This window comes from Bufo bufo, chromosome 3, assembly GCF_905171765.1.
Source record: "Bufo bufo chromosome 3, aBufBuf1.1, whole genome shotgun sequence".
Taxonomy (NCBI): Eukaryota; Metazoa; Chordata; class Amphibia; order Anura; family Bufonidae; genus Bufo; species Bufo bufo.
Window position 1 is genome coordinate 453,876,083 of NC_053391.1, and position 26,776 is coordinate 453,902,858.

A 26,776-nucleotide genomic window follows, 5' to 3' on the forward strand; every position below is an offset into this window, starting at 1 on the left:
CAGCTCTCCATCTCACAAACATTTGAGAGAAAGCGTAAATTCCCACCTAGCCACCCTCGATCCCTGGCCCTGAATGCCAGCATTCACTACTGGCCTATAAAATGCTGTCATTTAGGCTGGTGGACACAGACAGCTTCAAACAGCTCATGTCGCTTGCTGTCCCACAGTATGTTGTTCCCAGCCGGCACTACTTCTCCAAGAGAGCCGTGCCTTCCCTGCACAACCAAGTATCCGATAAAATCAAGTGTGCACTGCGCAACGCCATCTGTGGCAAGGTCCACCTAACCACAGATACGTGGACCAGTAAGCACGGCCAGGGACGCTATATCTCCCTAACTGCACACTGGGTAAATGTAGTGGCGGCTGGACCCCAGGCGAAGAGCTGTTTGGCGCACGTCCTTCCGCCGCCAAGGATCGCAGGGCAACATTCTTTGCCTCCTGTCTCCTCCTCCTCCTACTCAGCTTCCTCCTCTTCTTCTTCCACCTGCTCATCCAGTCAGCCACACACCTTCACCACCAACTTCAGCACAGCCCGGGGTAAACGTCAGCAGGCCGTTCTGAAACTCATATGTTTGGGGGACAGGCCCCACACCGCACAGGAGTTGTGGCGGGGTATAGAACAACAGACCGACGAGTGGTTGCTGCCGGTGAGCCTCAAGCCTGGGCTGGTGGTGTGCGATAATGGGCGAAATCTCGTTGCAGCTCTGGGACTAGACGGTTTGACGCACATCCCTTGCCTGGCGCATGTGCTGAATTTGGTGGTGCAGAAGTTCATTCACAACTACCCCGACATGTCAGAGCTGCTGCATAAAGTGCGGGCCGTCTGTTCGCGCTTCCGGCGTTCACATCCTGCCGCTGCTCGCCTGTCTGCGCTACAGCGTAACTTCGGCCTTCCCGCTCACCGCCTCATATGCGATGTGGCCACCAGGAGGAACTCCACCTTGCACATGCTGGACAGACTGTGCGAGCAGCAGCAGGCCATAGTGAAGTTTCAGCTGCAGCACGCACGGGTCAGTCGCACTGCGGATCAGCCCCACTTCACCACCAATGACTGGGCCTCCATGCGAGACCTGTGTGCCCTGTTGCGCTGTTTCGAGTACTCCACCAACATGGCCAGTGGCGATGACGCCGTTATCAGCGTTACAATACCACTTCTATGTCTCCTTGAGAAAACACGATGATGGAAGAGGAGGTGGTTTAGGAGGAGGAGGAGGAAGAGGGGTCATTTTTAGCACTTTCAGGCCAGTCTCTTCGAAGTGACTCAGAGGGAGGTTTTTTGCAACAGCAGAGGCCAGGTACAAATGTGGCCAGACAGGGCCCACTACTGGAGGACGAGGATGAGGAGGAGGTGGAGGAGGATGAGGATGAAGCAGGTTCACAGCGGGCTGGCACCCAACGCAGCTCGGGCCCATCACTGGTGCGTGGCTGGGGGAAACGCAGGACGATGATGATACGCCTCCCACAGAGGACAGCTTGTCCTTACCTCTGGGCAGCCTGGCACACATGAGCGACTACATGCTGCAGTGCCTGCGCAACGACAGCAGAGTTGCCCACATTTTAACGTGTGCGGACTACTGGGTTGCCACCCTGCTGGATCCAAGGTACAAAGACAATATGCCCACCTTACTTCATGCACTGGAGCGTGATAGTAAGATGCACGAGTACAAGCGCACGTTGGTAGACGCGCTACTGAGAGCATTCCCAAATGTCACAGGGGAACAAGTGGAAGCCCAAGGTGAAGGCAGAGGAGGAGCAAGAGGTCGCCAACGCAGCTGTGTCACGGCCAGCTCCTCTGAGGGCAGGGTTAGCATGGCAGAGATGTGGAAAAGTTTTGTCACCACGCCACAGCTAACTGCACCACCACCTGATACGGAACGTTTTAGCAGGAGGCAACATTTCAATAACATGGTGGAACAGTACCTGTGCACACCCCTCCATGTACTGACTGATGGTTCGGCCCCATTCAACTTCTTGGTCTCAAAATTGTCCACGTGGCCAGAGCTAGCCTTTTATGCCTTGGAGGTGCTGGCCTGCCCGGCGTCCAGCGTTTTGTCTGAACGTGTATTCAGCACGGCAGGTGGCGTCTTTACAGACAAACGCAGCCGCCTGTCTACAGCCAATGTGGACAAGCTGACGTTCATAAAAATGAACCAGGCATGGATCCCACAGGACCTTTCCATCCCTTGTGCAGATTAGACATTAACTACCTCCCCATAACAATATATTATTGTACTCCAGGGCACTTCCTCATTCAATCCTATTTTTATTTTCATTTTACCATTATATTGCGGGGCAACCCAAAGTTGAATGAACCTCTCCTCTGTCTGGGTGCCGGGGCCTAAAAATATCTGACAGTGGCCTGTTCCAGTGGTGGGTGACATGAAACCTGATTCTCTGCTATGATATGAAGACTAATTCTCTGCTGACATGAAGCCTGAATCTCTGTTATGGGACCTCTCTCCTCTGCCTGGGTGCCTGGGCCTAAATATGTGACAGTGGCCTGTTCCAGTGGTGGGTGACGTGAAGCCTGATTCTCTGCTATGACATGAAGACTGATTCTCTATTGACATGAAACCTGAATCTCTGTTACGGGACCTCTCTCCTCTGTCTGGGTGCCGGGGCCTAAAAATATCTGACAGTGGCCTGTTCCAGTGGTGGGTGACGTGAAGCCTGATTCTCTGCTATGACATGCAGACTGATTCTCTGCTGACATGAAGCCAGATTCTCTGTTATGGAACCTCTCTCCTCTGCCTGGGTGCCTGGGCCTAAATATCTGACAATGGACTGTTCCAGTGTTGGGTGTTGTAAAGCATGATTCTCTGCTATGACATGCAGACTGATTCTCTGCTGACATGAAGCCAGATTCTCTGTTACGGGACCTCTCTCTTTTGCCTGGGTGCCTGGGCCTAAATATCTGACAATGGAATGTTCCAGTGTTGGGTGATGTGAAGCCTGATTCTCTGCTATGACATGAAGACAGATTCTCTGCTGACATAAAGCCAGATTCTCTGTTACGGGACCTCTCTCCTCTGCCTGGGTGCCTGGGCCTAAATATCTGACAATGGACTGTTCCAGTGTTGGGTGACGTGAAGCTTGATTCTCTGCTATGACATGAAGACTAATTCTCTGCTGACATGAAGCCAGATTCTCTGTTTTGGGACCTCTCTCCTCTGCCTGGGTGCCTGGGCCTAAATATCTGACAATGGACTGTTCCAGTGTTTGGTGACGTAAAGCATGATTCTCTGCTATGACATGCAGACTGATTCTCTGCTGACATGAAGCCAGATTCTCTGTTACGGGACCTCTCTCCTCTGCCTGGGTGCCTGGGCCTAAATATCTGACAATGGACTGTTCCAGTGTTGGGTGACGTGAAGCCTGATTCTCTGCTATGACATGCAGACTGATTCTCTGCTGACATGAAGCCAGATTCTCTGCTACGGGACCTCTCTCCTCTGCCTGGGTGCCTGGGCCTAAATATCTGACAATGGACTGTTCCAGTGTTGGGTGACGTGAAGCCTGATTCTCTGCTATGACATGAAGACTGATTCTCTGCTGACATGAAGCCAGATTCTCTGTTACGGGACCTCTCTCCTCTGCCTGGGTGCCTGGGCCTAAATATATGACAATGGACTGTTCCAGTGGTGGGTGACGTGAAGCCTGATTCTCTGCTATGACATGCAGACTGATTCTCTGCTGACATGAAGCCAGATTCTCTGTTACGGGACATCTCTCCTCTTCCTGGGTGCCGGGGCCTAAATATATGACAATGGACTGTTACAGTGGTGGGTGACGTGAAGCCTGATTCTCTGCTATGACATGCAGACTGATTCTCTGCTGACATGAAGCCAGATTCTCTGTTACGGGACCTCTCTCCTCTGCCTGGATGCCGGGGCCTAAATATATGACAATGGACTGTTACAGTGGTGGGTGACGTGAAGCCAGATTCTTTGCTATGGCATGAAGACTGATTCTCTGCTGATGTGAAGCCAGATTCTCTGCTATGGGACCTCTCTCCAATTGATATTGGTTAATTTTTATTTATTTTATTTTTATTTTTATTCATTTCCCTATCCACATTTGTTTGCAGGGGATTTACTTACATGTTGCTGCCTTTTGCAGCCCTCTAGCTCTTTCCTGGGCTGTTTTACAGCCTTTTTAGTGCCGAAAAGTTCGGGTCCCCATTGACTTCGATGGGGTTCGGGTTCGGGACGAAGTTCGGGTCGGGTTCGGTTCCCAAACCCGAATATTTCGGGGAAGCTCGGCCGAACTTCTCGAACCCGAACATTCAGGTGTTCGCTCAACTCTAGTCCTGAGCTGGCAGACCTAAATGTCTCCGGGAATAATTTTGGTACCGGCCAACACCGGGATCCAACCCTATCCCGAGCCTGGGAAAATGTATTAATAGTAGATGGTGAACTGCAACAACCAGGGGCAGAGTCGGTGTTCCCCCGTTTTGTGGTTCATCATGAGATGTTGGACCGGGTAAACCAGCTGCGAGGTGAATCCATTAAACAGTTGATGGTGCCCCAGGCTTATCGCAAACTCGTGTTAGAGTTAGCCCACCAACATGTTCTTGGGGGTCATATGGGAATGCAGAAGACACAGGACCGGATACTACAATGGTTTTACTGGCCCAGTGTGTTTAGGGAGGTGGAAGAATTCTGTAAATCTTGCATGACTTGCCAGGCAACTAGCCCCCAACACCTTTTTCGCAGTTCTTGGTACCTCCCCCGATCATCGAGGTGCCGTTTGAGCGAATCACTATGGACCTCGTAGGCCCAGTACTGAAGTCCTCTAGAGGACACCAACACATCTTGGTCTTCCTGGACTACGCCACTCGGTACCCGGAAGCGGTGCTACTGCGACATACATCGGCGAAGCTTATAGCTAAAGAGCTAATGGAGATGTTTTCCCGAGTGGGGCTACCTAAAGAGGTTCTGACTAACCAGGGGACCCCTTTTATGTCCAAGGTCATGAGGGAACTCTGTAAGTTGCTGCATATCAGACAGTTACGGATGTCCGTGTACCATCCGCAAACGGACGGTCTGGTTGAAAGGCTTAACAAAACTCTAAAAACGATGTTAAAAAGGGTGGTGTCTAAAGATGGGAAGGATTGGGACCTTCTTCTGCCCTATCTCATGTTCGCAGTGCGAGAGGTACACCAGGTTTCTACTGGGTTCTCGCCCTTCGAATTGCTTTATGGCAGACATCATCGTGGTCTGTTGTACATGGCCAAAGAGGCATGGGAACAGCAACCCACTCCGCATAAAAATGTCCTGGAGTATGTTGTCAAGATGCAACAGCGTATAGAGACTGTTTTACCTCTTGTCAGGGAGCATATGGAGGCTGCTCAGCGAGTCCTGAGTCAGATCTATAATCGGCAGGCTCGGGTCTGGATCTTTAACCCTGGTGACTGAGTTTTGGTTCTGGTACCGACCGTGGACAGTAAGTTCTTGGCTAGATTGCAGGGGCCCTACGAGGTACTCGAGAAAGTTGGAGAGGTAAATTACAGGGTACACCAGCCAGGGTGGCGGAAGCCAGAGCAGGTTTACCATGAAAATGTACTTAAACCTTGGAAAGACAGAGAGACCTGTACTGAAGATAGCCCGCGGCCAGGTTTTCTAGGGGGAGAGGTTCCGGCTCCTATGTCTGATGCAAGGGAGGCGGTTGCCACAGTAAAAAATAGCTGACAGCCTCTCCTCTAAACAGGCTCAGGAGACCAGGGAGTTCGTTAGTCGGAACACGGATGTGTTCTCGGACCTCCCTGGATGCACTTCCACAATCCAGCATGACATTGTCACTGAGCCTCAGGCAAAAGTCCGGTTAAAGCCATACAGGGTACCCGAGGCTTGGCGACAAGCCATCTCGGAGGAAGTGCAGCTCATGCTGCAGCTAGACGTCATCAAGGAGTCTAAAAGTGAGCGGGCCAGTCCTATAGTCTAAATACCCAAGCCGGACGGGATGTTACGGTTTTGTAACGATTTTCGTAAGCTGAACGAAATATCTAAATTCGATGCATATCCCATGCCTCGGTTGGATGAGTTTATTGAAAGTTTAGGCCAAGCCCGGAATTTTTCTGTTTTGGACCTCACCATAGGGTACTGGCAGGTACCCTTGATGGAGGCTGCCAAAGAGAAAACTGCCTTCATTACACCAGAGGGGCTGTACCAATATAAGGTGTTACTCTTCGGTCTGCATGGCGCCCCTGCCACTTTTCAACATCTAATTGACATTGTGCTTCGTCCACATCGGCGGTACGCCTCGGCATATTCACAGTGCCAACTGGGAAAGTAATGTGCCCAAAGTACAGGCCGTAGTGGACTCATTTCAAAAGGCTGGTCTAACAGCTAACCCCAAAAAATGTGCGATAGAGTTAGAGGAGACCAATTACCTAGGGTATGTCATTGGGTGCAGAGACATCAAACCCCAAGTAAACAAAATAACGGCAATAAGGAATTGGCCCCAACCTGTCACCTCTAGGCAAGTAAGGTCATTCGGGGTTAGTTCTCCATTTTGCCACTTCAGCAGCTCCATTGACAGGGCTCTTGAAGAGACGGAAGTCCATGATGGTCCGCTGGAATGACCAGGTGGAAGCGGCTTTCTCCGCTTTGAAGTCGGCCCTGTGTGGGTCCCCGGTTTTGGGGACGCCTGACTTCAAAAGGGAGTTTATAGTACAGACCTGAATGCCTCTGAAGTAGGCCTTGGTGCTGTACTGTCTCATGAAGTCAACGGATTTCCTCAGGTCCTTATTTTATTGTTTTTTTTAATGTTAATAAATGTATTTTAATAGAATCCCTTAGAGAAGTGCACTTTATTTTTTCCTGCTACTCAAGCAAACTTGGTTATTCCAGTGTCCTCAGAGGCCCGTCTGGCAGAGAAGTGCAGCATTACCATATGGGAATGATTGTGTTTTAGTCTAGTATGGTGCCTAAGATGCACACCATTATCAGGTAAGGTGCTATTACTCTTATTTTTCAATCCACACACTAAGATATTACACTATGGAGCACCCCCTATATACTTTTCTTTTATAGAAGTTTACATGTGGGAAAAAAAGCACAATGAAGGGAGCTGAAACCAAGTGGCCAGGAGCAGATAAGTATGCTTCCTTTCACAGGTCCAGCATGAATAGGGTGGAATTTAGAAGGCAACGCTTATTGTCAATTATAGTATTTTCTGAATTCAATTATGGCGAATTGTTTAAAAAATCCCATGACCGCCCCTAGCCAAACACATGGCAGAATAGATCCATGTGGTTTATGCAATATGCTAAACCTATGATAAAAATTCAGCTAAAACACATTTGGATGTTACAGCTGTCCAATTTTGGTGATCCTGTGAGCTTTCTAGCCTCAGTTTCTCAGGTTCCATTGTAATAATCTTCTGTATACCACTGTTTAACTCACGGCTAGAGATAAGCAAAGTTCAGAAAAATTCAATTCGGCTGCTTTGTCGTATTTCACAAAGAAGTTTGATTTGTCGCTAAATACTTTGTCATTCCTTTGTTTGTAGCGGCTGCAAATATGGGGAATGGCGTATGCGTTGCCACCTGTCTTTGAAACCCTCAGATGCCACGTTCATCGCTGATCATGGCAACTAAGATTAAAATTAAGGCCTTTCAGGTGCTAATCCAATTATAACAAAACACATACTCATTTAACCCATTTGATCGTGAAGAGGCCGTCGTAACCACCTTGATTGAAGACACCACGCAAAATCTCGGGTGGTGATGTGATGACGTCATCACGCTGATTTTGCCTGGTTTCTGCAATCAAGATGGCTGCAACGCCATAATGTACTTTTTTATCGCTATTTCAGGAAATAAAAGATTCGTTACCACAAAGCGCGAGAAAATTTGGCTTTGCAGCGAATCAAATTTTTCCTGAAATTCGGATTAAAGTCCACTTCGGATACTTTTATTCGCTCAACACTTGGATTTCTAGATCAAACTAATTGACACATGAAATCAGTTTGTCCATTCAAGACAACCCCATCCATAAGCCCTATTTATACATAATAGACCACGTAGATATAATTTCACACTCTATTACATTAAGCAAAGAGTTACCATAAAGGGTACAGCTCTGCTACAGCTCTGAATTATATGGGTGTTCAATTACTTTACTGCAGTATATGTTTGCATTACTTGTATTAATGCATTAGTTGTAGCTTCTCCTGGAATATAAGATCTCTTCCAAAATGAGGACCCTTATATTTATAAAAAGTACTTTTTCCCCTGCAGCGTTTTTGGAATGATGAACAGTACTAAATGTCTCAATTAGTTACCTAACCTTTAGCTAATATATTTTCAAACACAAACCTAAATTAGCTTATGTAAATGTGCATGCCTTTTTAAAGTTTAAATAATCCACACGGGGAAATGAATGCAAAAAGCATTGCAGTCTTAAGCTGGTAATACTATAATATGTATTAGACAAGGTTTTCTGTGTGATTTAGAACACAGTATTAAGGAAAATGTCTGGTGTAAACCCAAGGATACCAAACTTTACAAGGTTGTTGATAAATGGATTTTTGCTATTTAAGCCAATGCTATGCGAAATGAATAAAAAATTATATAGTTAAAATTATAACATACTTTCTTTAATTTAATAAAGTCTTTATTTCCAGGCCCTGGCTACATGGTAATTTAAGCTATGCATTGCCCATTGCTTACAGGCTGAACTTCTTCAGTCACACAATGTGACTTCCAGTTGAGAATTTCAGCTTTTATTCCTCTACACATACAGTATACTCAAATGGAACTTCAGCTATAAATCCAGCCAAAAGTGAAAACTTGACAGTACTTCTTTATGCATGCATAGTAATTTAGGTGCACATTTATTAAGACTGGAGTTTTAGACGCAGGTCTTAATAAAGCCCCATAGCTGGCAGAGGATCCGCCAAAGTTATGAAGAAGTGCAGGCCTCTATATAGCGTTGGTGCATCCAGCGCCACTTCTAAATGTAGGAGAGCTTCCTAGCTGGCTTACATTTAAACCATTTTCTACGCCTAAAACAGGCGTAGAAAATGATGAATAAGATGGGCCTGGCAGACCCTCCCCTTCCCTGCCGACGCCACCCCCACAATTAGACCTGCCGTGAGCGGGGCAAAGTCACAGATGGCTCTGCACCTAAATTTAAATGTAATTTAGGCATATTTCATAATAGTAAATGAAAAATTTTTTTTTTTATGCAATGTATTGTCTCCCCATTGCTTCTGAAGGAGTAGTGGGCATACCATATATCAAGCTACTTGCATGTGTCCTACGGGCAAGAGGTCCTATTACAACTTCAAAAGAAATAATATTGCTCCCTACTGATAACATTACATTAATTTATATTCCACATAAACACTTAAATATTAACACTTAAATATGTCTACAGAAGTTTCAGTATGCTGCTCAACAAGAGATTGAAGTTTTACCCAATGATCTGACCCTAACAATCTAACGTTTATCACCTCTCCCATGGATAGTTGATAATAGTTTTTTCCCTCCTACAAATTTGTACATATTTCTAAAGTGTAATCATATGGGATACTGTCCCTCATAGATGTTTAATAGGTAAAATAAGGACTATAGGCTTATAAAATACAGTTTGTAACTGGACTGAAAACTGGCTGAACGACAGTGTCCAGTGAGTTGTCATCAATGATTCCTATTCTGAATGAAGCATGAAGCATTCTGAATTACAGCATGGAGATGACAGCGGCTAAGAAAATCAGCCACTACCATCAACAGTGGGTGTCAGTAATGTGGGGTTTCGTTCTGGTAGATAGTGTAAGGGGACGCAGTACGGAGGCAAAATACAAGTTCTTAACTCAAACCAGTGTTTATTCACACTTGCGACAGTTGCACAAAACAACACGTCACTTTGCAGTCTTTGGTATTAATTCACACAAAATGGAAAGTTCGTATTGCACAAGTCACCTTCTTGGCAATTCTGCCTCCATTAGTAAACAGCAGGCTTTACCGGCCTGTTCACCCTGCACATGGGTCTCAGCCCTTCAGTCCAGCACAAAACCTCAGATCCCGATACAAAGACCTCCAGAGCTCCACTGTTAGAGGGAGATAATCCACACCACCTGACAGTGCTGGCTGTTTTTTATAAGCCTGCCAAGACCCGGCCTGGAACGTGGGGAGTAGTCACCCACCCAGAACTTTGACTACTCCCAGTAAGAGCTGTCCCGGATCAGCTATACAGCTATACTAAATAGCTAGGTGTCAAACAGCAACTGCTGCTGACACATGAAAACAGGCTCTTACTCCACCAAGGCCAGGAACCTCGGTGACACATACCTTCCATCAACGATGGACCCTTGCACCTTCCTACAGTAGTAACATACAGCTGACACCTGACTACAATGGCTGATATTGGTGCTAACGCATGGCATCTAAGGGGTTTACAGAGGGAGGGGGCATCCTCCATCATCGGGTCCCTACCATGTGATTGGAGGGTCCTGATAGCTACGATAGCAGCTGGAGGCCTTACGGCATTTGAGCCTGCCATACATTGATTCTTGCTAGGCTCTGCCAGATGTAGGGTCTCATGTGGCCAAATATCAGTGTAAAGTGTGATATATCAATATTGCAGTATATTTTACCAGCGATCGGATTGTTGTACGTTTAAGTCCCCAAATTGGGAAAAAATAATAAAATAAAAAATTCTAGTAAAAAAATTGCCCTTTTTCACATATCCATTCAGTTACTGTATTACTGGTTAAAAAAAAAAAATGCACATAATTGGTATTGATGCAGCTGTAACAAACTGATCTAGAAAAGGATTATGTTACTTATTCCACGTGATAAGGTGCTATTTTTGTCACTTCCCCTCACATAAAATGGCATAACAAATGTTAAACAAGTCATATGTAGCCCAATATGGCACCAATAAAAAACTACAGGACGCCCCGCAAAAAATCGAACCCTCACACAGATATGTTGACAGAACAGTTAAAAAATTGTGAGTCTTGATGTGACCATGTGAAGAAAAAATATAATAATATCTTTAATTTAATATCTGCCATCATGCTCCATACTGTATGGCTGCTGCCGCACCAGCACCACACTTGCTACTCATCGCTGCTAATCCCCTACTGCCACTACTATTAGGGCCCATGCACATGACATCACATGTAAGACTATATGAGCATATTGCAGACAGAAAACAGCGACCCATGAATGGGTCCATGATCCGTCAGGTATGACTTCACCTATCGTTTGCTGAGCAGAGGCACAGATCGGAGAAGCCCATGGAAACACTACTAAGTGCTTCCGTGGGCTTTCTGGTCTGCACCTCCACACCGCAAAAAGATAAAACATGTTCTACCTTTGGCTGTATATTGTGGATTGTGGACCAATTCAAGTCAATGGGTCTGCATCTCCAAAAATCTGCATCTCTTGTCCGCAGCACAGGCACTGAGCCATTACGCTCATGTGCTTGGGCCCTTAACACTACACATCTGTCATTACTACTACTCCTAAACAGCCTATATATTGCCTTGGCTGTTCCATGCTAGAAAAGATGCAAAGATTCATAAAAATTAACAAAAAAGTATTTTCCTAAAAATTCCTAGTAAGCTAGCGTTATAACTATTTTCAGGGCAATTGGAGCAACTTTGGGTTGGGTAGAACTGATGTTGGTCTGAACTGAACTTTTAGAAAAATTTGGCAAAGCTGAAACAAACTGAATCTCAAAAGATTCTCTCATCTCAAACAACCCACAAAAAAAAAAAAAACTGTCAGAGTTGTTGGTTGTGTAAAAGTGTTTCAAAGTTATTAACACATAAAATGACACATGTCAAATTTCAAAAGTAGGGCTTCATTCTTAAAGGGAATCTGTCACCAGTGACCTCCCTACAGACAGCATTTTAATAAGATGAACTACAGTTATGTGTCTATGCAAACAGTTTGATAGGGAGGTTGCTGGCGGCAGAATCACTTTAAGCCAAAATAGAAGACTTCTTCCTTAAAGGGTTAAAGACAATTTGTCACCTATATTTCTTTCTTCTAATTGAAACCAGATAATGTATCGTTTTTTACTTTCAAATTTTATTTTCTATGTTAGTTTATGGGAGCAGCTATCTTTCTTGAGTTGTTCTTAACAACATTTAGAGATATGCTTTGCAGCACCCATGGTCCCTAGAAACAGTACAGTTGTGGCCAAAAGTTTTGAGAATGACACAAATATTAGTTTTCACAAAGTTTGCTGCTAAACTGCTTTTAGATCTTTGTTTCAGTTGTTTCTGTGATGTAGTGAAATATAATTACACGCACTTCATACGTTTCAAAGGCTTTTATCGTGCTGGAAAATTGTCTCGAGGGTGTCAAGAGCCACGCCTGACTCCGTTATACCCGGGGTCAGGAAGTCGCAGCGGGTGGCTGCGCGCTCTATGTCTAAAGACAGTGCTGTTTATTAATGGTAGCTTTCTGAGTTTGCCTTGCAATCCTTTTTGGCTCACTCAGGGATCCGTAGCTTCTCCTCCTGAGCTGTTTCTTGTCCAGCAATCCCAACCTCCTTATATTCCCATCTCTCACTTCTCTGGTTGCCAGATATAGAGCTTCCTGCCTGGACTTCTATACTGACCCACTGGAGCTGTGTAGCTGTGTTCCCTGGTTGTTGTTCCAGAACGTTACCCTCCGGATCCCTGTTGGGCCTTGGTGGTCTGCTGTTGTCGCCCACCTGGGATTATATGTTTGTCTGTATTGTCTGTCCTCTCCTTGGTGTTTTCCTCTTAGTGTCAGTGGTGCGGACTAGTGATCCCACCGCCCCGTTCACTACATAGGGCTCATCTTAGGGAAAGCCAGGGTTTAGGCACGTGATCGGCGTACGGGTGAGGAACCCGTCTAGGGACGTCAGGGCAGTCAGGTGCCAGCCGCAAGGTGAGTCAGGGGTCACAATCTTTCCCTCTCCCTTGGACAGGGCCTTCCCATTTCCCTCCCTTAGCGTGACGCCGGTCATTACATTATATCTGGCCCTTATTTTGTGTAGGAAAAAAAAATAAAAACTTTTTCTTTCTACCTACTTAGAATCCAGTATGGATCACATTGTTGCTTTGTCAAAGCAACTTCAAGGCCTGTCTTTGGAGGTGGCAGGATTGAAGGCGTCGGTCCTCCAGCAACAGCAGCAATTGCTACAGACCGCAAGCCCAGCGGTTGCTACAGGTAACCAGGTTGTTGCGGAACCCAAGGTTGCTCTTCCTGACAGATTTTCTGGGGGAAGGGACAAATTTGAGACGTTCCGTGAGGCCTGTAAATTATATTTTAAACTGTGCCCTTACTCCTCTGGTAATGAAGAACAGCGGGTGGGGGTTGTTATTTCCCTGCTTCAGGGGGACCCGCAATCCTGGGCGTTCTCTTTAACCACTGATTCCCAGGCTCTCCGGTCAGTGGATGAATTTTTTGGGGCCTTGGGTCTCATATATGATGACCATGACCGAATCGCACTGGCTGAATCAAAGTTACGGAGACTCCTACAGGGAGAGCGGCCAGTAGAGGAGTATTGCTCAGAGTTCCGTAGGTGGGCTACGGATACCCAGTGGAACGACCCGGCTCTCAGGATTCAGTTCTGCTCTGGGTTATCCGAAAGGATTAAGGATGCGCTTGCGCTGTATGAGACTCCTTTCCCTTGATGCGGTTATGTCCCTTTCTATCAGGATAGATAGACGTCTTAGGGACAGATTGAAAAATCCGGAGCAACTGGTAACCCCTCCCAAGCAGCAGTTAGTCTGTACGGACTTAGACGAGCCTATGCAGCTAGGAGGAAGTACTCGTCAGGCCCGTCCTCCTGAGGCTCGCCGTAGGCGTGGGGTTTGTTTTTTCTGTGGGGGGAGGGGTCATTTTATTAATGTCTGTCCTTCCTTTCTCAAAAAAAAAAGACCGTCGGAAAACTACTAACCCCAGGCTGTGTGGAGGATGTCAGCCGGGGGGTATACGTTTCCTCCATACGAACATCACAATTTGTGTTGCCAGCGGTTGTTGTTTTTGGTGCTAAGACGGAGACTATTTCTTTTTTTCTAGACAGTGGAGCAGGAGTAAATTTGATAGATGCCCATTTTGCCCACACTATGGGTTTGTCTCTCTGTACGCTACAGAGACCTATTCCCATATTCACTATTGATTCTGCTCCTCTGTTTCAGAGAAACCTCACTCACATTGTCCATAACTTACACCTTCGGGTAGGGGAACCACCATAACGAGTGGCTTTCATGTTATGTTCTGGAGGGGCTTCCCACTCCTGTGGTGTTGGGTCTTCCCTGGTTGGTAGGGCACAATCCAGTGGTGGATTGGCAGGCCAGGGAGATATTGGAGTTGAGTGAGCATTGCAGAGAAAATTTCTTAAATAGCAATTGCTTAGTCGCCTCCATAGCTACCCTACCTACATTTGTTTCGGACTTTGAGGAAGTTTTTTCTGAAAAGGGTTGCCAGAAGTTACCACCTCACCATCCTTATGATTGCCCGGTTAACCTGATTCCCGGTGCAAAATTACCCAAGACCAGGTTATATAATCTTTCAGGTCCGGAGAGACAAGCCATGAAAGATTATATCTCCGAGAGCTTGGCTAAGGGACACATCAGACCCTCTTCTTCACCCGTGGCTTCTTCGTTAAAAAGAAAGATGGGGGCCTGCGTCCTTGCCTAGATTTTCGCAAATTAAACCGGATAACCATCCGAGACCCATACCCTCTTCCTCTCATTCCTGACCTGTTTAATCAGATTGCGGGTGCTAGGTGGTTCTCCAAACTTGATCTTAGGGGGGCCTACAATCTGATTCGTATCAAGGAAGGGGATGAGTGGAAGACAGCTTTTAACACCCCTGAGGGGCATTATGAAAATCTAGTCATGCCTTTCGGTCGGACCAATGCTCCTGCTATCTTCCAACATTTCGTTAATGACATTTTTAGTCATCTTATCGGCAGGTTTGTGGTGATATACCTAGATGATATTTTAATTTATTCGTCTGATCTGAAAACACATGAGGTGCATGTCAGACAGGTACTGCAGGTCCTACGGACGAATAAATGATATGCTAAAATTGAAAAGTGTGTCTTCGCCGTTCAGGAAATACAGTTCCTAGGTTATTTATTATCTGCTTCAGGTTTCCGTATGGATCCTAGTAAGGTCCAGGCAATTTTAGATTGGGATCTTCCTGAGAACCTCAAAGCACTGCAACGGTTCTTGGGCTTCGCAAATTTCTATAGAAAGTTCATAAAAAATTATTCGGTGATTGTAAAACCCCTTACTGACATGACTAGGAAGGGGACTGATTTTTCTAAATGGTCTGACGCCGCTAAAATTGCTTTTTCCTCTCTAAAAGAGAGGTTTACCTCGGCACCTGTACTAATCCAACCTGATGTCTCCCAGCCTTTTATTGTTGAAGTTGATGCGTCAGAGGTGGGAGTGGGGGCTGTGCTGTCTCAGGGTCCGTCTCCTGGCAAATGGCGTCCTTGTGCGTTCTTTTCTAAAAAACTATCTGCAGCAGAGAAGAACTATGATATTGGCAATAGGGAACTATTAGCTATTAAACTAGCGTTTGAAGAATGGCGTCACTTTTTAGAGGGGGCAATCCACCCCGTCACTGTGATTACGGACCACAAAAACCTTCTGTACCTCGAATCAGCTAAGCGTCTCACCCCTAGACAAGCTAGGTGTTCGCTATTTTTTACCAGGTTTAACTTTGTTATTACCTATCGTCCTGGGGCAAAAAATACCAAGGCAGATGCACTATCTCGTTGTTTCCCTGGAGGGGGTAATGTGAGTGATCCGGTACCCATTCTACAAAGAGGAGTGGTTGTCTCTGCGGTACACTCTGTTCTAGAGGGGAAGGTGTTAGAGGCCCAGGGGGACGCCCCGGTCTCTTGCCCCTCAGAGAAATTGTTTGTACCGTTAAACCTGCGTCTCGAATTATTAAAGGAACATCATAATTCGGCACTTGCTGGGCACCCGGGTAGTAAAGCAACCTTGGAGCTATTGTCTCGTCGTTTTTGGTGGCCAAGGTTGCGTCAGGATGTAATGGATTTTGTGTCTTCCTGTTCTACTTGTGCGCGCTCGAAAGTCTCTCATACACGTCCTGCAGGGTATTTATTGCCACTTGTCATTCCCAATAGGCCATGGACACATCTGTCAATGGATTTTATCACTGACTTACCTTTGTCTGCGGGTAAAACAGTTATCTTGGTAGTAGTGGACAGGTTTAGCAAAATGGTACACTTCATTGCATTACCCGTACTACCTAATGCTAAGACTCTTGCTCAGGTATTCATCAGTGAAATCGTGAAGCTTCACGGGGTCCCTTCCGATGTTGTTTCGGATCGGGGAACCCAGTTTATTTCTAAATTTTGGAAAGCTTTTTGTTCCCGTTTGGGGGTACACTTGTCCTTTTCCTCAGCTTTCCATCCTCAGTCGAATGGACAGACTGAGTGTACCAACCAAAACCTTGAGACATATCTAAGATGTTTTGTGTCTGAAAACCAAGAGGTGTGGTCATCATATTTACCGTTAGCCGAGTTTGCCATAAATAATCGCCGTCAGGAATCTACTGGCAAGTCACCATTTCTTGGTGCATATGGTTTTCATCCCCAATTCTGTACTTTCAAAGAGGGGGGTCTTCTGGGGTTCCCGAAGAGGAACGGTTGTCGTCATCTCTTTCTTCCGTATGGCAGAAAGTGCAAGCTAATTTGAAAAATATGGGAGGTAAATATAAATGCATGGCTGATAAGAGACGGTCGCCAGGTCCGGACCTAGGAGTGAATGGGCTGGAACCCACTATGTGTGGTTGTCTACTAGGAATATTAAATTAAAGGTTCCCTCTTGGAATCTGGGTCCTAGGTTCATTGGCCCTTACAAAATAGTAGCCATCATTAACCCCGTGACTTTTCGCCTGGAGCTACCTCAGACTTTTAAAATCCATAACGTCTTCCATAAGTCGTTACTCAAGAAGTATGTTCCACCTCTAGAACCGTCACAGCTGCCACCTCCTCCTGTTGTTGTGGAGGGTAATCTAGAGTTTCAAATATCCAAAATTGTTGATTCTCGTCGGGTCCGCCGCTCTCTTCAATATCTGGTGCATTGGAGGGGTTACGGTCCTGAGAAAAGAATGTGGGTTCCAGCATCTGAGGTAAACGCCGACAGGTTAGTTCGGGCTTTTCATGCCTCTCATCCTGAGAGACCTAGTCCTGAATGTCCGGAGGCCCCTCGTAGAGAGGGGGGTACTGTCACAAGGGTGTCAAGAGCCACGCCTGACTCCGTTATACCCGGGGTCAGGATGTCGCAGCGGGTGGCTGCGCGCTCTATGTCTAAAGACAGTGCTGTTTATTAATGGTAGCTTTCTGGGTTTGCCTTGCAATCCTTTTTGGCTCACTCAGGGATCCGTAGCTTCTCCTCCTCAGCTGTTTCTTGTCCAGCAATCCCAACCTCCTTATATTCCCATCTCTCACTTCTCTGGTTGCCAGATATAGAGCTTCCTGCCTGGAATTCTATACTGACCCACTGGAGCTGTGTAGCTGTGTTCCCTGGTTGTTGTTCCAGAACGTTACCCTCCGGATCCTTGTTGGGCCTTGGTGGTCTGCTGTTGTCACCCACCTGGGATTATATGTTTGTCTGTATTGTCTGTCCTCTCCTTGGTGTTTTCCTCTTAGTGTCAGTGGTGCGGACTAGTGATCCCACCGCCCCGTTCACTACATAGGGCTCATCTTAGGGAAAGCCAGGGTTTAGGCACGTGATCGGCGTACGGGTGAGGAACCCGTCTAGGGACATGAGGGCAGTCAGGTGCCAGCCGCAAGGTGAGTCAGGGGTCACCATCTTTCCCTCTCCCTTGGACAGGGCCTTCCCATTTCTCTCCCTTTGCGTGACGCCGGTCATTACAAAAATGCATTGTTCTTCACCAAACTGTTGTTGGATTGTTGGAAGAAGTTGCTGTTAGAGGGTGTTTTTGTACCATTCTTTATTCATGGCTGTGTTTTTGGGCAAAATTGTGAGTGAGCCCACTCCCTTGGATGAGAAGCAACCCCACACATGAATGGTCTCAGGATGCATTACTGTAGGCATGACACAGGACTGATGGTAGCGCTCACCTTTTCTTCTCCGGACAAGCTTTTTTCCTCATGCCCCAAACAATCGGAAAGAGGCTTCATCGGAGAATATGACTTTGCCCCAGTTCTCAGCAGTCCATTCACCATATTTTCTGCAGAAGATCAATCTGTCCCTGATGTTTTTTTTGGAGAGAAGTGGCTTCTTTGTTGCCCTTCTTGACACCAGGCCATCTTACAAAAGTCTTTGCCTCACTGTGCGTGCAGATGCGCTCACACCTGCCTGCTGCCATTCCTGAGCAAGCTCTGCACTGGTGGCACTTCGATCCCGCAGCTGAATCCTCTTTAGGAGACGATCCTGGCGCTTGCTGGACTTTCTTGGACGCCCTGAAGCCTTCTTAACAAGAATTAAACCTCTTTCCTGAAAATGCAGTGGAAAGTTTTTTTTGGGATTAAGTCAATTTTCATGGCAAAAAAGGACTATGCAATTCATCTGATCACTCTTCATAACATTCTGGAGTATATGCAAATTACTATTATAAAAACTTAAGCAGCGACTTTTCCAATTTCCAATATTTATGTCATTCTCAAAACTTTTGGACATGACTGTACACTAGAGAGGACTCATTAACATCTATAAGGAAGTTTTCTAGGCATGCTCTATGACCTGTACAGAGGTAATTGAACCAGGAGGAAGTAGATAAACTATGACCGTCAACTGTTGTGAATTACATATCTTGTGTTATCTAGACAGAAGTGCTATATTTCATTTCAATCCTGCCTGCTATAAGAATGAGATTCTACAGTTTGCATATTTAAAAAACTAAAATCTACCGTTTGAAAACAAAATTATGTTTTACATTTTCTTGGACAGTTTTCCCCAAATAACAAATGAAAATGAAACAAACGGTACCAAAAATAATTTTGAAAGCATTTTGAAACCATAACGTGCGCTAACTCAGGAAATAGTGTCTGGTGGTCATTAAGGCCTTTTCAGGCCTGGTTATTAAAGGGCTAATTTATACCTTGTTAATTTTAAAGTAAACTAGTCTGTGTTCCCTGAACTATATTCCCAGATTATTTAGATTAATTATTTGGCATATACTATTATGTATTACGGTATATTCCATTGCTTTTATGTAGAACGGTTTGTGTAATGTTCCATGTAATAGAAAATTGATAAAATTTGTATTACGACAAGTACACAAAATATGTTCCTCACTTCATTGATAAAGAAAAAAATTTTTGTTTGTTGACAGATGGTTATCCAAAAGAGGAGATGGTTTACAGATGGAGGAAAAACTCAGTAGAAGCAACAAATCAGAAATCATGGAGGCTTTATCAATTTGATTTTATGGGCCTCAGAAATACTAGTGAAATTGTGCAAACAACAGCAGGTAAGAAGTAATTCAATATATATTAAAAATTTATATGCTGGACTACTAAAGTGTTACTATGAATAAAGCTGCTGTGTTTATTCCCAGGTTGTCCTAATTACGTGTGTGCCAACTCAGCGTATTCCCCTGAGTTTTACATTCTAAACTTAATTATGCTTATGATAAATCAATGTCTGAAGGGATCATTATAAAGTATGAGTTAGAAAACACGAATATCATTAGGAACGTAGAAATATTATTTCAATATATATTCCATGCTGCCTGGGTCTTGCTCAGGAGTCGTGTGTTCAGAAGTGTTGAAAAAGAAGATGCTCAGCTAGCACTTTTTTGGGAAAAGAATTGGCTATTCATTAATAATTACATGTTTTTTATCTGGTTTATAAAATACAGTAACTTGTTCTGAAGAAGCCTGGAAAATTCTCCCTTTAATTGGGAGCAGCAGCAATACAGTTTGGATATGGAAACGGTAGGGTAATAGTGGCATATGTCAGCAATAGTAGCAGCAACAGTAGCAGCACAACAGATAAGACAGCAGATGTATGGGTGACTGTTTAGAGTTAGTAGTAGTAGTGAGGGCTGTGTGGTAGTAGCGGTAAGGGTAATCTAAATAGCAGTAGGGGGATTAGCAGCTGTGGTGCTGGCAGGCAAGAAGATAGTGGAAGTGGCATTATGGCGGCAGCAACTGCCATACGATACTAAATATTATGGTAGGCCGGCAGACACCTTCAGCAGCCATACAATATGGAACATGATGGTAGACAGGGAACAATGGAAGAAGCAGTAGTGGCATGATGGGACACTGTCAGCAAGGGTTGATCTATTCATTGGCCTCAACCAGAGGTGTGTGAAAATCCTCACTGATCCATGCCTCGTTCATTTTGACAAAAGTGATGTATTGTACACTGGTGGAGGACAACTTTGTCTGTTTGGGTGTTATAATGCCACTTACCACGCTGAAAATCCTCTCCGAGATGACACTGGTGGCTGGGCAGGACAGCACAGATAAAGCATACTGGCACAGTTAATTGTATTAGTCTGCCTGGAGTCAGGGAACATTGTATATTTTGTCACAGAGGCATTTTTAAGCTGTCTTTGTCACTTAGGAGTGATGAGGTAGTGGTGTGGGCCAGGACATCGAGCCTGACAAATTTTTTAATATTTTTACACATGAAAACATGGGTAAAAGAGGAGAGTAAAAACTACTTCAGTCAGGGGCTAGTCTAGTTTTTACTCCAGGTGCAAGGACTGCCTGCACCCCATCATAAATCAGGTGCTTTCTATACCAGCTGGTGGGGAAAAAATACCAGCTAAAAACATTGGTCTTTGTAAATGACCCCCAATATGTTTTCAAACACCAAATTTGCCTACAATACAAATTTTGAAATCGCATTTGGCACAGTTTACTAGCTGATACCTGAACATGGGGTTATAAGTTCAAGACTTGGCAATGGAATTAGAACTGTGAAATTGATGTCAAAGGGTTTTGTTTTCCTTTCCCGTCCATGGTCTCTCTCTCTCTCTGTTGAAAAATACTCCAAAATTTAATCTCAAGAAATACGGATTCTAACTAATCTGTCTTTTTTTAAAATTCAGCTCATATCTTAAATCTAAAGCATCAATTCTTCCGGGTGGGGGCAATCTGAGTGTGCATGTCTCCCGGGTATGAGCTTTCTGAGCATGCATGTCTCCTGAGTGTGGGCTGTCTGAGCATGCAGGTTTCCTGGGTATGGGTCGGAGTATGCATGTCTTCTAGGTGTGTGCTATTTGAACATGCATGTCTCCCGGGTGTGGGTAATCCAAGTGTGCATGTCTCCAGGGTGTGGGCCATCCAAGTGTGCATGTCTCCAGAATATGGGCCATCCGAGTGTGCATGTCTCTTGGGTGTGGGCTGTCTAAGCGTGCATGTCTCCTGGGTGTGGGCTGTCCAAGCACAAATGTGTGTTCAGAGAGTGCATATGTTCCAGGTCTGGGCTATCCGATTTTACGGGTGTCCCAACATGGCAATTCTATAGTGTTATGGTAAGTATTTTGTGTATCACACAGGTCTAGGGTTCAAATCCCAACAGAGACCAAGTTTTTTGGTTTAATAAAAGCCTATGTCATAAGTAAACCTTTTGAGGTTCATTTCAGGTTCATGGAATTGTTCAAAAAACTTGGTTCAAACCCAAACAGAGCTAGTGTGAGACAGAGCTCCAAGTATGTTACTCTGGGTTTCTTGGCAATATATATACGTTGTCTGGGGGTACTCTTTCTCATTATGGAGAGCACCTAGTATGTGTTGTACATATGGAAAGTATTGAAGGCCAGGCAATGCCCCTTTGGGTTTCTGATTAAGATATTAAAATTACCTTTCCTAAGCCTATCTGATGCAGGCAGATGTACAGGCGAAACTCAAAAATTTTTAATATCGTGCAAAAGTCCATTTATTTCAGTAATGCAAATTAAAAGGAATTGCATTAATGCGGCTTAAAATTAGAATTTTGTGAAAAGGTTCAATATTCTAGGCTCAAAGTGTCACACTCCAGTCAGCTAATTAATCCATATCCCCTGAGCAAAGGGTACCTCAAAATTGTGACTTTGGGGTTTCATAAGCTATAAGCCATAATTATCCAAGTTATAACAAAGGCTTGAAATATCTCGCTTTGCATGTAATGAGTCTATCTCATATGTTAGTTTCACCTTTTAAGTTGTATTACTAAAATAAATGAACTTTGCACGATATTCTAATTTTTCGAGTTTCACCTGTAAGAGGTAATAATTTTCTTATATTTTTCCCCAAACCCAGAGAAATGTTGACTCGGGATACTCGGCAAGGCCTCTTAGGCAGCCGAGGGCAGCCTTTTGGCAGAGCAGATAGACTCAGCAGTTCTACTTGAGAGACCTTGGGGGGACCTCTGGCTGGGTACTATTTATATTTTGGAGACCACTTAGCATATAACGGCTATTGTAGGCTAGGCAATGCTCCTATCAGTTTTTGGGAAAAAGATATGCAAATTAGTGTGTCTAACAGCTTGCATCTGAAAGAATGACTTTATTTTTTTTTTTTGTCAGGAACGCTTATTTGCATAGCTTTGGGTGTTTGGTAAAAATATTCAAATTAGTTTTTCTGACCAAAAAGTATAAGAACAGCAATTTCTTCTCATGCCAACTTATGTTAGACATGCTAATTTGCTTATATATTTTCCCAGAAACCAAGAAGAACATTGCCTAGCCTACAATAGTCATCAAATACTGTATGTTAACTAGTCTCCATAACAGAAATAGCAGTAATAGACCTTGTAATATATTACTAGGTCTAGAAGCCTTTTATAGGCTCTGGCTTACTACTGCTAAGGAACTCCTTCACTGTTCTCAGCAAGCATGAGATGTTCATGCCTGGGAAGTGTGTGCTTCCAGGTTTTTTACCTCTGAGATGTCGTGGTCACATTTGACTATGGTATCTGAGGGGTAAATGTATTTGATTGGCATTATTGACATTAGCTCTGGATGTTTAATGTGTTAAACAGCAGGCAATCAGTGGCTATGGTGCTTGTCTTGCTCTGGAGCCATTTTCAGTAGTACATGCAGAATTAGTGTTTATCGCAAATATTCGAATCACTAATTTTTATCATGAATATCGTGACTTAGAGAATTTGCAAAGATGTAGAATATAGTGCTATATATTCGTAATTGCGAATATTCTAGATTTTTTTTTCATCAGTAACCTCCCTTCTTGCTTGTGGGCCAATGAGAAGGCTTCAATATCTTTGTCAGAGCTTAGCAACATACCTAGCAACCAATAGGAAAGTTTCCTACCCCATTACTATATAAGAAACTCTCCAGCAGCCATTTTTCTGTAGAATATAACAGCAATTTAATTCGATAATAAAATGATAAAATATCGTATCAGCAATACTAAAACATCATATCAGCAATTCAATAATAAAAAAATAAAAAATAGTATCGGCAATTCAATAATAAAAATAGCAATTGAATCCAATATTAAAATGGGTGGAGAATCCAGTAATCAAAACTAGCAGCAATTCGATCCAATGATAAATAATAGCAGCAATGATGAAAACTAGCAGCAATGATGTAAACTTAGCAGCAATGGTATAAATTGGCAGCAATGAATATTCAGTCCAAAATAGATGCTCTGGATAAAGGGACTGTGCATATAAATACACATATGAAGGTCACATAGAAAGATGGTGTCTCTGATTATATGTATATCAAAGGCCCATATCTTGAGTAGAAGGTCTCCTTATAGGAACAAATAGAGGAAGTTCCGCTTTAAATATATAGGGTTATGGAGATCACTGCCAACTATGGAGTCACATAATAATATTATTATACTGTGTTCAACGTTTTGACATGTCTCAATGAGACTCTTACCGCTTGATGGCAACTGGAGTGTCCGTTAGTGGTATCGGCAAGTGCTGCCTACTCACGTGTACAATCCAGGGAGCAGAGAGCCATTTACCAGGACGCTGACTTCACGTGTTCGGAGCGCTCCGCTGTAAAGCTTGGTGGGTGTGTCTGATGACTCTGCAGGTCAGGTGTTCCTGGTAAACAGGTCAGGTGATCAAGTAAGCTGGTTTGCTGTTATGGTCAGGTGATCTGTAGGTCCTGTGTGTCACAGGTCCTATATGTGATGAAAAGCTGTATTGAGAATTTCTTTTGTGCACACAATTTTTCTGTGCGCACAAAATAAATTCTCAATACAGCTTTTCATCAGATATAGGACCTGTGACACACAGGACCTACGGATCACCTGACCATAACAGAAAACCATCTGACTTGATCACCTGACCTGTCCACCAGGAACACCTGACCTGCAGGTCATCAGACACACCCACCAAGCTTTACAGCGGAGCGCTCCGAACACGTGAAGTCAGAGTCCTGGTAAATGGCTCTCCGCTCCCTGGATTGTACACGTGAGTAGGCAGCACTTGCCGATACCACTAACGGACACTCCAGTTGCCATCAAGCGGTAAGAGTCTCATTGAGACGTGTCAAAACGTTGAACACAGTATAATAATATTATATGTGAGGGAAAGACAAGAGAGAAAAAAAATGAGTCCTATGAGGCCTTTGAGTGGCATACGCCAGTTTTCTGGCAATTTGGAGTACTTTTGATTTGGGTGGAATTGATTGAGACTTGAGACGAATTTCAAAAAATTCCCTTATCTTTACTGCATTCTTAACATTATTTAGGAAAATTTCTCAGTATAAATGCAAAAACTGATTAACTCTATATAAAGGTTATGAACATAAAACTGAATCTCTGCCCCAGAAGACGTAATATCCAGCTATATTTTGACTGAAATAGACTGGCTGAAGCTTGAGTATTTTTAAGGAAATCTATCACCAGCGACCTCCTTGTAAAACTGATTAAGTCACTTTTGATGATTTGTTTATATCTGCATCGTATAACACTTCACAACATTATTATTGCTTACTTCATTACTGAAATATTTAGCAGTGTAATGACCACATGCCACTAATATTCAAACTTTCCTCATTGTCCTCAGGCAGCACATAGTGAATTATTCTATCCCCCATCCCCAACCTAGGATCAGCCCACCCAAAATACTAAATTAGGAAACTAAGAATTTGCATAATTAATTTATGGTGCTATATGAAACGTCTCTCGCAGCTTGCATGTTTTATTTTATCCTCATTCTGTTAGGTGAAGGTTATGTCTCCCGGACTCCCGCACTGCCAAACTTTTTTCTCATTTGTTTCTAGTTTTGTTTTTTGTTTTTAATTAGATTTTGCCAGTTTTAAGGCATATAGTTCACCAGGGTTCTCTGTCATCAAGTTCAGACCGTGCAGTACTGTTGGTTTCTTGGATTTTATTTTTCTTACATCACGTTCAGACTACATCAGAGGCATTGCTAGATTAAAACATTCTAGGCCTGGGCCCCTGATGTTTTGTCCCAGGCCCGAATGTCCTACCTGCCTGCTAGATACAACTGTATTGCCGTCCTCAGGCCGGTAATACAATTGAATCTAATGCACTGTTAGCTGAAGGACCTGTAGTGACATCATGTGACCAGCAAAACAGGCAGTGGTTGAGAAGGACTTGCATGATGTCACCATGATGTGACTAGTGCAGAAGAGGATGGCAATGAAGAGAAAAAGCTGTGGTTATGTATACTACATAAGTAGAGGTAAGTGAAGGGAGAGACAGAGCAATGCTGTGAGTTGTGATTATTTAACTGGGACTGTATGTTAGGCTGAAGGGAGGGATGTTATTTACATGGAACTGTATGTTGGAGGGGGCTGGGACAGGGTGATGTTATATACATGGGACTGTATGTTGAAGGCAGCTGTGGGAGGGGATTATGTTATTTACATGGCACTGTATGTTGGAGGTGGCTGTGGGAAGGAGTGATGTTATTTACATGGGACTGAATGTTGAGGGGGTGATGTTATTTACATGGGACTGTATGTTGAAGGTGGCTGGTGGGGGGAATGATGTTATTTACATGGGACGGAATGTTGAGGGGTGATGTTTACATGGGATTGCATGTTAGAGGCGGCTGGGGAGGAGGTGATGTTATTTACATGGGACTGTATATTGGAGGGGGCTGGAGAGATGGTGTGATGTTATTTACATGGGACTCTGTGGTGGAGGGAGGGAAATAGTCTTATTTACATAGGACTGTATGTTGGAGGGGCTGAAGGGAGGAGAGTGATGTTATTTGCATAGGACTGTATTTTGGAGGGGGCAGAGAAATGGTGTGATGTTATTTACATGGGACTGTATGGTGGAGGGAGGAATATAACTACAGGGGGCACTGCAAATACAGGGGACATTATAGGCATTCTTATTACTACTGGGGGCTCTATAGATCCGCCTTATTTCTATTAAAAGCACTATGGGGAGCCTTACTACTACTGAGGTGTCTGTGAGGGATTTTTTAATACTGGAGGGCTCTTCTACTAATGGGGGCACTTTTGGGGAGCATTATCATGGTTGGGGGCACTATAGAGGGCAGTATTACTAATGGGAGCACTTTTGGGGAGCATTGTCACAGTTGGGGGCACTGTAGGGGACATTATTACTAATGAGGGAATTACTAATGGTGGGACTATGTGGAGAACTATTACTATAGGGACACTGATATTTCTTCAGGATAGTATTTGGGGGTATTGGGGAGCACAGCGAGCAGCTGGAATACACTGTGGGGACTCCAGGTTGGGGGATGATGATAGAAAAGTGAGGTAGCTAAGATGCCCATGTCTCACACTCTGCAGAGATGAGGCGTGGCTGAAAGAAGTTGTACAGACAAAATGGAGAAGATGATGACAGAGAATATCTACATTGGAGGAGACGTCAAATGGGAGGCCCTGGATGTGAGAGGTATG

General features: G+C 44.3%; 1 protein-coding gene across 3 annotated transcripts in view; it reads left to right on the forward strand.

Annotated features, from left to right (window-relative positions):
* GABRG3 (gamma-aminobutyric acid type A receptor subunit gamma3) overlaps nt 1–26,776 on the forward strand; it is a 1,146,914-nt gene that overhangs the window by 846,522 nt on the left and 273,616 nt on the right. For all 3 annotated transcript variants that reach the window (XM_040425132.1, XM_040425130.1, XM_040425131.1), the window contains exon 6: nt 19,283–19,420. In XM_040425132.1, the coding sequence (XP_040281066.1) occupies nt 19,283–19,420 (138 nt within the window). The remainder of the gene's footprint in view (nt 1–19,282; nt 19,421–26,776) is intronic.